Raw genomic sequence first — 13147 nt, 5'->3', positions numbered from 1 at the left:
AACTCAGTCATCCATTTAAGCATCATTTCACATGTGCTAACCACTAGGCCCATACATAATACAACACATTTTCCTAAAGATACAAACATGCTTTGAAAGGTTTAACTGCTTGACTTACTGGCCCAATCCTATTATGCTCAAAAATACCAAATGCTTTATTCGTACTGGGACACGGTAGTTGTTAAGAACCTATTTAAAAAGAGATAAAAACAAAAACGTATTAAATGTTTTAGTAGACCACATGAATTGTGGTATTCGAACCGACTGCAAGGTTTGAATAAAGCTGCATCATATTCCTACAGATGTTTTCTCACTCCAGATGCATGCCTGCGAATGAAATAATGCATTAAACTCATTTAGACACTGACTTTATAGTGCTTCTTGTTTATGCCTCAGGGATGATCTCAGTGTCTTATTGACGCTTCTTTCAGTGAATCACTGCAGGAAATCGGTCCAACTGTTTATGTGCAACATTTTAATGTGGTAAATATGGTGTGTAAAGATTGTGTACTTTTTCTTGAATGACCTCTCACGCTCTGCTGAATGGGGAAATCAGGAACAGCTTTACAAACTCATGTCGATTTTTATCCCTCTTATCCATGTTTTCCATGAGAAACACACACACACACACATTCTGGTTTCCCTTCCCTAAACCCTTACCCCAACCATCACAGAAAACTTTCTGCTACCTTAGATGTTCAATAAACATTCTGTTTGATTTATAAGCTTGTTTCCTCATGGGGCCCACAATGTCCCCACAAGGTCAGGAAAATACTGATGTTCCTATCTTTGTAGGGAAATTTGGTCGCCGCAACGTGATAATGGTACACACATACCATCACACATAATACTCTTGTTCTTGAAATATACAATACTTTTATATTAAATAAATGTTTCCTATCTGATTTTAAAGTACATTCCTGTACAGGGAAATTAAAGTATGTATGAGTTGTGATCCAAGGTAAAATATCTCACAATTTCAATAGGTTTAGGTTTTTGTCTCTTCTTATATGTAGCCTAATTCACACTAAACTAATGATCGTCACAAAATAAACACTTTTAGTAAAATGTTCTACTTTATTATGAAAAAACAGTTTACAAATACAGCTTTTTTACGTCTTATTAAGTTTTAAGGGTATAGCAAAATACCTAGTATTTGATACATAGGCAAACGTGTTCCAGCCTATAAGTGAGTAGTTATTAAATACTATAATATTCATGAACAGAGGAAGCTTATATATTTAAAAGCTGCAAAATACCACTTCTGAAACTAATGTGACTAATGGATTGTTATGTGCTGCCACCTTCTGGCAAAAAAGCAATATTCATTTACATCAAAACACCTTTGATACCAATGGATGAATTAAATGAAATTGTAATTTTATGGAAGACATGTCAACTTTACAAAAGTATGACGTCTGTGTTCAAGAAATCCAGAGCAAGTTATGTTGAATTGTTATAGCCGATGTGGTTTTCACAGGCTTATAAATGTTAAAAATAACCGCAAGAATTGACAGCCAGATGATGTCAAAGTACCGCGAGAGGGATTCGCGAAATCACACGGAGAAGTCTGCTTTCAAATTGCTCTCGCGGAACTTTGACGTCATCCGGCTGTCGGTTCTTGCGGTGCCGAAAGAAGTCGAACAAGCCTATTGATGTGATCCAGAAAAACTACTGATGTTCCACATTCTGGTTGACACAGCCGTACTTTTAGATTGCTGTAATATCTATATAATATTGTACTTTTTCCACACTTTATCCCTAATCGGTTTACACCAAACGCAAAGCGTGCAATCGCATACTCGCTCTAGATTACTCGCGCGATTTAACTTCGTGTCCTGCAAATTTTTCGCTCGAATTGAATATTTTCAATTTGGGCGAAGACGCGTTTGAGGCGAATATCGCGTCATTCGCATCGCCCCACGCGAGGACGCGTCTGATCGCGTCTTGGCATCGCAAATTGTTGAACTTGCATCTGGTGTAAACCCACAATTGAACCTATGTTTTGTTGAATTATATCCAACAAAAGTTTTTGTACCCAATTTTTAACTACTTTAAAGACGGGAGTACTTAAACCTATTAAACCAAAAGCTATTCAATTAATTCAAGTTTTGTGTAAATAACAAAATAAATACCCATCACCTTTGGCAACTGAGTTGTCTATCTCAGTGGTTCTCAAACTGGGGTCCGGGGCCCCCAGGGGGGCGGCGAGACGGTGCCAGGGGGGCCCCCAGTTTTATAACATTTTTATAAAATACATTCATTTATCATGAATTCTGTGAAATTAAACCTAAAAAACAATAAGGCAGCACTACTTTGTATAATTTAATGTTTTGTTTAATTAAAATGTGAAGTTTTAGAACTATTTTTTGTCATAAATTTTCTTTGGGGGGGCCGCGAAGGAATGCACCGTAGGGGCGTAGCCAGAATTTTATTTTTGGGGGGTCCTATCCTAAAATGTGGGGGCAACCACCCAGGCCCCCTCGTGGCTACGCCCCTGCCATACACAAATGGGGCCGCACACTGAAAAAATTTGGGAACCACTGGTCTATCTTACATGCTTTGCAGTAGTAGGGGAGAGTGGGGTAAAGTGAGACATCGGGTAATGTGAGACACCCTCTGTATCTAGGCAACGGAACACATTTGTGGTCACGTGACCATTATTTTTTAAGCCCCTCAAAATTCCTCTTTGCCATGAGGGAGAGGACCATATGCTGCCATGGTAAGCATGTTTTTTGTTCACAAAAACATTTTATTTGCTTGTAAAAGTAAATTTTCTTGCTGTCAACTTAATCAACTGTTGTGCCAAAGCAAATTGATTCAGGTAGGAAAATGTATATCACACATGTTGATGAATTACCAACATATAAAACCTTGTGAAGATGCTAGCTGAAGATTAGCCTGAATGCCTAGGAGAGATATTTTTTCTAAAATGTGGTGGTGGGGTAAAGTGAGACATGAGGCACAATTTCAGTTTAGTCTAAAACATGTTTTAATAATAATATTAAATATGTTTTATTTTTAATGTCATAAACATTGCAGAAAAACCATCATGCCAAGGCAATACACCAGAAAGACAACCTGGGGGAAAACACCTCTTGAAGAGATGGAGAGGGCAGCTGCTGAGGTCAAGGAAGGAAAGAAGTCCCTAAGAGCAGCTGCAAGGGATAGAAATATAGATAAGTCAAGCCTCCTAAGATTTATTAAGAAAAAAACAGAAAGAGGAAGTAAAATCAGTAGCCTGGGGTGCAGTAGCTGAGGCAAATAGAATATTCACAGATGAGATTGATGAGGAGCTTGCCAAACACTTGAAACAACTAGCTGAACAGTTCCATGGCCTTCCTCCAGTTAAGTGCCGTCAACTGGCATTTGAGTACGCAGAGAAAAATAATATCCCTGTCCCTGCCAATTGGACAAAGACACAATGTGCAGGTAGGCTATAGGGTGTGCAAGAGATCACATGATTCTGTAGGTTAACTAAGGCCAACTGATCTTGCCACAAAGCTAAATCTTATTGCTAATAATGAATTGTCTACTCTAGGTGAAGATTGGTTTGGCAGCTTCCTAGCACGTCGCCATCTCTCTGTCCGAACTCCAGAGGCAACATCCCTACAGTCAGGGAGTTCTTTGGTTCTTTGACAATCTGGCTGTATTGATGGACAGGTCACAGCATTAATTCTTTAGATGCTAATGTTTTATGGAGGCTTTACTGGTAAGATTTGGTTTTGATTCTGATAAGGTTCTTCTCTTGCCTCTCATCTTTAACAGGCATAGATTCCCTCCACACATGATTTACAATGTGGATGAAACAGGCGTCTTTACAGTACAAAAGCCATAGCAGGTAGCCTAAGCTACACATGATATACTAGACAGCACCAGACTGATACTGAGTGGCTTGTGATAATGACCAAAATTGTCTTTTGTTCTGACCCTCAGACTGCGTTCTAATCTAACTGGTTTTATCTGTCATTTGAATGTTAATAAAAAAAATGAATTAAATTATGTTGTATTTGATTTCGTTCAGAGTTACTGTACTTTCAAGTGTTTAGAAAAATAATGTGCTTAATTGACCAATCCCCTTGATTCTGTTACTAGTCCAACATTAGTTCTAGAATGTGTGGTTGTCAAGCTAGCTGTCAGGATTCTATCTGTTACAATATGTGTTGTTATGGTAGTTTTAGAGTGGAAAAAGTAAGTGGATCAGTTTACCCCGAGCTGGTTCACTTTACCCCCTTGATTTTTCTGGTCTGTCTCAGTTTAGCTGGGGTAAAGTGAGACACAAGACCACATTTTTAAAAACAATCATATTTCCACTGCCCTTCGTCCTGAATACATTCTGGTAATTTTCATTGCTAGGAAACATCCTGAATTAATGGGAAATGTGTAGATTTGACTGATATATCATTTAGTTCGCTTACAGGGGATCAAATGTAAAAATGTCTCACTTTACCCCACTCTCCCCTACAGTTAATGTACAATAATATATTGTATAACTTTCCAGACAGTATGTGTTGACTAGTAAGTAGTCAGGTATGTTTTCCATATCACTAGTGTATTTTGAGTGTTAGTTTGTGTTATTCACAACTGTTAATTATTGTTGTAAAATACAATACACTCTGACAACTGATTTAGTTTACAAAACGACAAAAAATATTTGTATAACGTAGGCCAAGGTTGACAAAGACTTTATAGAGATTCAAACTTATGATGGAGAGATTTCTAGTAACAAATAACATGAATCTAAACAGTGGAGGTTCAGAAATGTTTTTAAGAACATAAAAAAACCCTCTATGTAAGCAATCCAAAACTCATAATATAACTCATGTAGATATATACTTTTATTTCTACTATCAAACAAAAAACTGATTGTAGAGCTGTATAAACATGAGTACCAGTTTTAAATGTTATGTAAATATATTTTATTTATTATTCCTTTTACACTAAATGATTGTGGTAAAGTCATCTAACCCAAAATCTCTGAATTTCATCAATCTTTGTGATGTAATGTAACATGATTGGAGACCTGTTTATGAATAATCTGATTGGTTAAAAATAAGATCTTCTGCTTTCTCTGTCTTTGGTTATTTTTTCTCATTAGTTGTCTTCTTCGACACCGTTTTACACGTGTTGGTGTATTTGTGCTTGTCATTCCTGTATAGAAAATAAGAGAACAGAAAATATTCATGTTGAGATCAAAGTGCAAGTAAAATCACATTGTATAGGCAACAGGTCACTAGTTTCTAAGTGCAAAAATGGCAATAAAATAAATCCTATATTCTAGGATTGAGGGTTGAAAAGAACAGTTCAAAGTTTAAATGCACATGTGATTATGTTGAAAGATTGTATATGACTCAGTCTGTGAGTTTTTTTAACATAAAATCATCCTACAGAATATAAAGAACATGAAAAATAATAATTTACTGAGTATGACCAAGTCAAAAAATTAAAATGTTTCCATATGAAATCATTAATTTCAATATTATAAATGAAAAATATAAGTACTGTATTTTAAAAACTATCATTTACAGCAATTAGCACACTATAATATATAATATTATTTAATATATAATATATAATATATATTAAATATATTATAATATATTTTTGTTGTTTTAATGGCCATGACAACTTTGAAGCTGCTAATTTCATAATTAGTTTAAGACTTTAGTCTGGATTTTACAGACAGTGTCACAAATTACACCACTTGTAAATCAAGGGTGATGTTGCAACATAAGTCAGTAGCCAATGGGATGTTTATAACCGTCAAATAAAGGCAAATCAGCTGAATTAGTGGTGACACAAGAAAAAAAAGGCAATATACCTGCTCATCTTAACCTTGCTCCTACAGCCCTGTCCACCTTCCCAGTGGCTTGTAAAAGTTGTTCTGGTCATCATACCACCACAACCAACACATGGCTTACCGTTGCCATAAGGCTGGAGAGACAAAACAAAGCAAGAACTTAAAAGTTATGTTTCAGTATTATGTACAGTAAATTATATGCATAAAAATATATCTTGTTTTGTATGTTAAAATTAGGTATTAACACATTATACATACTTTACATTTAAAGCAATTTAGGGGCGGTTTCCCTGACAGGGCTTATCCTAGTCCAAGACTAAAATGCATGTTTGAGCTAGCTTAATTTAAAAACTTGTTGCCCTTACAAATTTTATGTATATCACTGCCATTGTTTTGTTTCACGATGCACAGCAATATTTCTTTATATATTGTTGTTTTTGTTTGGTACGTTTGTAAAAACGACTAATTTAACTAAGGCCTAGTCCTGGATTAATCTAAACCCCTCTCTAGGAAACAGCCCCTTAAGGTTCATTCAAGCTAAATTTTATCAGTATGTGTGTGTATGATCACCGAGATGTGAACCCATGACCTCTGTGTTGCAAACACAATGCTCTAACAGTTGAGCTACATTAACTTATTTCACTATTTAAATTGTGATAATTTAAATGCTATTAATACTCCAAATAGGTTTAAGCAGTTGACCTGTTCTTTAGCACAATAGCCACAGATCATTCTAGTGGCCAGCTCCATTAGATGGTCCTGATCCTCATCATGGCATGCATCACATGGGTAAGCCCGACCACAGCACGGGAATCTGTCGGGAAAAATACATTATTACATACACAAAGCCTTTAAGACTAAAGACACAAATTCAAGCCTCAGATGCTATACGTCTATGATAATTCTCACTCGATCACTTTAAATCTAAACTTTAGACTTTTTTCTTTAACAAAGCATTCACGTAATTTGTCTGGTTAATGTACTTATCTCACAATAATTAGCCTGTACGGAACAAAGCATTCACATAACTCATCTGGGTAATATACTAATGCCGCAATAGCTAGCCTGTCTGGAACCAAGTATATATTAAAATACAAAACTGTATGACACTTGCATTACATGCGAACGGCCCCTACACTAATAGGATTTAGTTTTCTCTCCCTATCTCGTCCTCGAACCCGAGGACATGAAGACAAACAGACCCAGTTCCGACTGCCATGGATGTCAACACACCACTGATCTACTGGCTGTCCTTCAACGTGATGCCCAGCCGATGTCTGACCAATGACCATCGACGGAACCCGTTTAATCTCCTTATCTGTTTACATCCCATAAATATATACATATTTGTGAAAAGCGCTAGATAAATAAAATTAAATTGAATTGAAAAGGTTACTGTCTGTTACCTTAGCCATCGGTGACTTTGTTTGAAATGCTTGCAGGCACCTTTATCAGGTAAAGGTTTCCCTTGCTGAACCGCAGGGTCTCTAAATCGGCGTGTGTATTGAGTATCTGCACCTTTAAATCAAATAAAAAAATGATTGTAACAATACTTGTAGCCCAGAATGTATATCCAAGGGAAAAAATAGCCGTACTGTAAATACTAAAGGTACAGGGTATATGAGAGTATAGCACCAAAGTCAGACCTGTCAGATTTCTGGGCTGTGGCTGAATGAACTGAAAGCGTACAGCATCCACAAAAAGGCTGAGTTTTGTGTGACAATGTTGACAGTTGTGTTCCCTGTTTTGCCCATAGGTCAGATTCTAGAGAAAAACAGGAAAAGAAGAAGAGAAAGTAAATTACAATATTATTAAATGCTTTCGATTACACAGAAAAAAATAACAGATATAACGGAAATGAAAGACCAGGGATGTTAAACCTCAAACTTTTTAAGTAGATGATAGATTTCATTTTCGGGTGAACTATTCTTTTAAAATATTTAAAGTAGTGTCAATATTCAATTGATATTAAAAACACATACAGTATTACTCAATAAACATATGCTCTGACAAAATCATATTGTAATTTTACTCTTTATGAGTAGATACAGACAATACAGACATTCACAGACTTAAAGGTGCAGTGTGTAATTTTTAGAAGAATCTCTTGACAGAAATGCAAAATAATATACAAAACTATATTATCAGGGGTGTATAAAGACTTTTCATAATGAACCGTTATGTGTTTATTACCTTAGAACGAGACCTTTTTATCTACATACACCGAGGGTCCCCTTACATGGAAGTCGCCATTTTGTGCCGCCATTATCCTACAGAATACCTTAATGGACAAATTTTTTTACTAAGTTGTCTCCGACAATTACATGTTTATCCGGTGGCGGCTACAGTAGGTTCTCCATGTGTTTCAAAAGCGAGGGGTGAGCAGAGGACTTGTTTCTTTCTTTCTTTCTTTTTTAAATCCATACCAGCTTCAAAAGCTATATTCATGGCGAGAATAAGAGCAGTGGACTAAGCCGTTGGTTGCAATTCGCAACCTCACCACTAGATACCACTAAAATTTACACACTGCACCTTTAAAATTAACGTATCATGTGAATATTATCTCAGACCTTAATTGTGTCCTCTTTGTCGCAGTTAAGGCAACCGACACTGAACTCAGACTCCTGCAGTATCAGATCCACAGCCACAGCTGCTTTAAGGTCCAGGTAGCCCAAAACATCACTGTAGTGGTGCAGCATACTGGGTCTGAAAGCAGCTCTGATCCCTGCTTCGCATTTCACACAATGAGCCGTACAGGGCAGACGGCCATTCAGGGTCAGGTCAGAGCTTACTTTACACCTACAGTACAAGAAGGGACACATGAAGTACACTATGCTTGAAAAATCAAAGGCCTGTGAACAGGGGTGAACCAAAAAGTTACCATCTGTACCATCTAAAGAAACATCTACAATTATTTCAGTTTGCTTCGAAAACAGGACTAAAATTTACCGACTGCACTGTAGGGTCACTGAGATCTGTTTGGCCGCCACAGTGGCTGTCTGTTCTCCCAATCTCAAGCCCAGCAGTTTGATCTCAGTGCCACTCCGTCGGTCTCTTGTTTTTATGTTCTCCACCTGCCGGTCACCTCCCTCCCCTTCAGTACCAGGAGCAGTCTCCTCTTCCTCCTCCTCTTCCTCCTCTACAACACCTTCATCCTGCTGCTGCTCCTCCACCTCCTCTTCTTCCGAAGCCACACCAAGTGATACTATACGCTCAGGAGTGTTTGAGTTTTTACCTTGGTTCTTAAAAACTGTGACCTTGAGTTGCTCATAGGGAACAAATTGTATTCCGGCTCTCTCTAAGTCAATGTCTTTCTTTAACTGCAAACAGAGATTTGATAGGGATTTATATTAAGAGTTTAACTGGATAAGCACTTTTACATAGTGCTTATAAGAGAGACTCACCTGTCTGGCTCCATCAGTGAAGAGTTTCTCCATGCTACGATCCAACCAGCGCAGGTAAGGCCTGAAGAGCAACTCAACTCTGCCCATCAGCTGGTTAGTGGCATGTTTGGCCTTCAGCCATTCCTCTGAGACCTTCTGTACATGTCTGCAAACACAACATACAATATAGTCATTCCCTCTAGTTTATATCTGTATGCTATATTCGAGTTGACAGAACCAAAAACCAGGTTTTTCTGACCTGCCCATGAGCTCTGGCAAGTCCTGGTCCACTGGAACATCCAGAGTGAACACCTATACATTTCATTATCTTTAAGTCATGTGACGCATGTATTAACATTAAACTTGAGTATTGTTTAAAGCATGCATACCTCTTGAGGGTAATCCTCGGGAAAGCTGACCATGATTTCGATTTGATTTTGGTCAAAAGGCTACAAAACAACAGACATTGTCAGTGTATAATACTACCATAAGTGTATCCAGCACACCTGCTTATAGTACTTACTACACTGCTTAAAGGAAAACACCACCTTTTTTTATATTTTACTACGTTCTTACCTCAACTTAGACAAATTAATACATACCTATCTTTTTTCAATGCGTGCACTTAATCTTTGTACAGCACGTCATGAATTTGTTAGCATTTAGCCTAGCCCCATTCATTCCTTAGGATCCAAACAGGGATGAATTTAGAAGCCACCAAACACTTCCCTGTTTTCCCTATGGCAGAAGAGCACTTCGTTTGCAGCACTTCGACCTCGGCGCAGTAACATCATCACTCCTGACTACTCCCCCTTTTGTTCAAACTTCTGTAAATAATACTGTGACCGAGGTCAAAGTGCTGCAAAATAAGTGCTCTTCTGCCATACGGTATACACTCACCTAAAGGATTATTAGGAACACACCATACTAATACTGTGTTTGACCCCCTTTCGCCTTCAGACCTGCCTTAATTCTACGTGGCATTGATTCAACAAGGTGCTGAAAGCATTCTTTAGAAATGTTGGCCAAATTGATAGAATAGCATCTTGCAGTTGATGGAGATTTGTGGGATGCACATCCAGGGCACGAAGCTCCCGTTCCACCACATCCCAAAGATGCTCTATTGGGTTGAGATCTGGTGACTGTGGGGGTTATTTTAGTACAGTGAACCCATTGTCATGTTCAAGAAACCAATTTGAAATGATTCAAGCTTTGTGACATGGTGCATTATCCTGCTGGAATTAGCCATCAGAGGATGGTTACATGGTGGCCATAAAGGGATGGACATGGTCAGAAACAATGCTCATGTAGACCATGCCATTTAAACGATGCCCAATTGGCACTAAGGGGCCTAAAGTGTGCCAAGAAAACATCCCCCACACCATTACACCACCAACACCAGCCTGCACAGTGGTAACAAGACATGATGGAACATCATTCTGTTTAACACCAAATTCTGACTCTACCATCTGAATCTCTCAGAAATCGAGACGCATCAGACCAGGCAACATTTTTCCAGTCTTCAACTGTCCAATTTTGGTGAGCTTGTGCAAATTGTAGCCTCTTTTTCCTATTTGTGGAGGAGATGAGTGGTACCCGGTGGGGTCTTCTGCTGAGGTAGCCCATCCGCCTCAAGGTTGTGCGTGTTGTGGCTTCACAAATGCTTTGCTGCATACCTTGGTTGTAACGAGTGGTTATTTCAGTCAAAGTTGCTCTTCTATCAGCTTGAATCTCTGACCTCTAGCATCAACAAGACATTGCCCGCAGGACTGCCGCATACTGGATGTTTTTCCATTTTCACATCCTTCTTTGTAAACCCTAGAAATGGTTGTGCGTGAAAATCCCAGTAACTGAGCAGATTGTAGACCTGTATGGCACTAATAACCATGCCACACTCAAAATTGCTTAAATCACCTTTCTTTCCCATTCTGACATTTATTTTGGAGTTCATGAGGTTGTCCTGACCAGGACACCACGCATTGGAAAAAAAAGGTATGTATTAATGTATTGTCTAAGTTTAGGTACGAACGAACATAGTAAAACATTAAAAAACGGTGGTGTTTTCCTTTAACCTATTCTAGGCTAAAGTCTAGTCAATAAGTCTTACCCAGTCAGGGTCTGTAGCTTGGACCGTCACTCTGTAGTAGGTCAGCTTTCCATCTTCTCGCTCCTGCACTATAAGGTTGTCTTTTGGAAATCTCTTTATTAGTTGTGCGATCTCAGTGGCTCTCAGCTGCTTGCAGACCTCCTCGGTGAGATCAGCCAGTTTGGCTTGTTCTTGAGCTGGTCGTGGAGCAGGGGGCCTGAAGTTGCTCTTCTCTCTGGGTTTCTCTGGAGGCTGGTCCTCTACGGGTGGAAGCTGCTCCGGGTGCCAAAAGCGACAACGGTCTTCCATTGCACAAAATCCAGACATGAAGTAGCTGCAGGGTCTCCTGGCTCTTTCTCGTTTCACGGGAGCGGTTTTGCGGCTGGTTGGGTTCGACTGCTTCTCTTTACCCGATTGACTGCTTTCACTTGATTCTGATGGCTGACCTTCTGCATTTTCGACCTTCTCTCTGTGATCTTTCTTTGGATCTGTGCTGCTCTCTGCTTTATTCACAGCTGGGGTGGCAGATGCAACTCTCTGATGAAGAAAGTGGCACTTTTTACCGTAATAGCACCGTCTGCCTTGAGAGTAAAAACGGCAGAGTTTTCGCACCGGTTCAGCCTTCTGTACAGTGTCTGTATTGTTGATCTCCTCATGACGGCTTGTGCTGTCTGGTTCGGTTTCAGTTGATAAGGATGAAGGGGCTGGTTCATCTTCAGGATGGCTCACCTCCGAAGACTTAAAAAAAAAAAAAGATTATGGGAGTGTTTGGCACTTGACACTGTTGTTCCCGAAATCTAGGTGAAACATGTAGTTTTTAATGTGTGATGAAATATATATATATATATATATTGAAAAGCATGACAAGCAAGCTGTGTTTTCTTTAAAGGAAAACATAGGTATTGGGTATAACAAATTTAGCCAAAAGACAACTTAAAAGTCCATGAACCTGTCTATTAAAGAGACACTAGTTTGCTTGTTAACACGCAGATAACTTAAATCTTTTATATTTGCATAGCATCACTAGTGAACGTTGAACTCAATGTCAATGAACACACGCGTGCCAAACACTGTGATCAGGAAGTGTTTTTTACTGTATAATGTAAAAAAAAACTTCATTAACTTACGTATTTTAAAAATTATGCTAACTGTATGGTTTACATTACTGGTGTTTTCTTCAAGTGAGATCAACAGATCGCATTGATATGTTATGTATGCTATTAACAAATTACTTGCTTGTTGTCTTTCTTTAATATCAATGAAATTTAGATGTTCGCCACTAACCTGCACCACACCTGCACTTTCTGACTCCATTAAATCGGACACGAGCTGTCAATAAAAACCACCCAATGCCTAAATAGTTATAGCTGATTGTCACTGCGATTCCTGACGTTAGCATAAACATATGAGCTTTCTAAATAAAAGCTTCCTCCAGGGGGCGCTTGGCTGGCTCTAAAATAAAAAATATGTTTTGATCAAATTTGGATCAAAAATCTGTTAGAATATGTAATCTTTTAAATGTATCCATTTAAATGATTTAAACATGACAAACAAATTGAGATTTACTTCAGCAACCTTTGTAAAGTGAGGTTTTTAAAATTAAAGCGCGGAGGAAAGTAACAGGAACCACATGATCACACAAGTTCGGTTCTGGATAGAGGGCATACAGTTATGGAATATCTCGCGAGATGTTTAGCATAAATAAAAGCGCTCATCCGGCGAGATTTCACGAGATTTTGGCCCTAGCTGTATCTCTTCTAGCCACAACGCAGGCTCGGAATCGCTTCCTTAAGACGCACATGTTTGTATTAGTTATTCTTAAATAAATACACAGCGAGATTTTTATAATAAGTATCGAATTTAAAAATAAATTCGTTG

The 13147-nt window shown here is 38.4% G+C and overlaps 1 protein-coding gene and 1 non-coding gene across 2 annotated transcripts; one reads left to right on the top strand and one right to left on the bottom strand.

Annotated features, from left to right (window-relative positions):
* Positions 1 to 2240: 2240 nt before the first annotated feature.
* On the top strand, positions 2241 to 4685 carry LOC129419518 (uncharacterized). Its single transcript, XR_012357702.1, has 3 exons — positions 2241 to 2722; positions 3043 to 3432; positions 3542 to 4685. It is a non-coding gene; the product is annotated as an uncharacterized protein (transcript).
* Positions 4686 to 4820: 135 nt separating this feature from the next.
* On the bottom strand, positions 4821 to 12736 carry LOC129419517 (uncharacterized). Its single transcript, XM_055174644.2, has 12 exons — positions 12554 to 12736; positions 11291 to 12007; positions 9573 to 9632; positions 9443 to 9495; positions 9205 to 9349; positions 8750 to 9120; positions 8371 to 8599; positions 7447 to 7564; positions 7207 to 7318; positions 6503 to 6614; positions 5822 to 5934; positions 4821 to 5151 (listed from the first exon to the last, which is right to left on the bottom strand). The coding sequence occupies exons 1-12, from the start codon at positions 12581 to 12583 to the stop codon at positions 5082 to 5084; spliced, it is 2130 nt and encodes a 709-aa protein (XP_055030619.2). The 5' UTR covers positions 12584 to 12736; the 3' UTR covers positions 4821 to 5081.
* Between the last annotated feature and the right edge of the window lie 411 nt (positions 12737 to 13147).

This window comes from Misgurnus anguillicaudatus, chromosome 15, assembly GCF_027580225.2.
Source record: "Misgurnus anguillicaudatus chromosome 15, ASM2758022v2, whole genome shotgun sequence".
Classification (NCBI taxonomy): Eukaryota; Metazoa; Chordata; class Actinopteri; order Cypriniformes; family Cobitidae; genus Misgurnus; species Misgurnus anguillicaudatus.
This window is presented reverse-complemented; position numbering and strand designations above follow the sequence as displayed.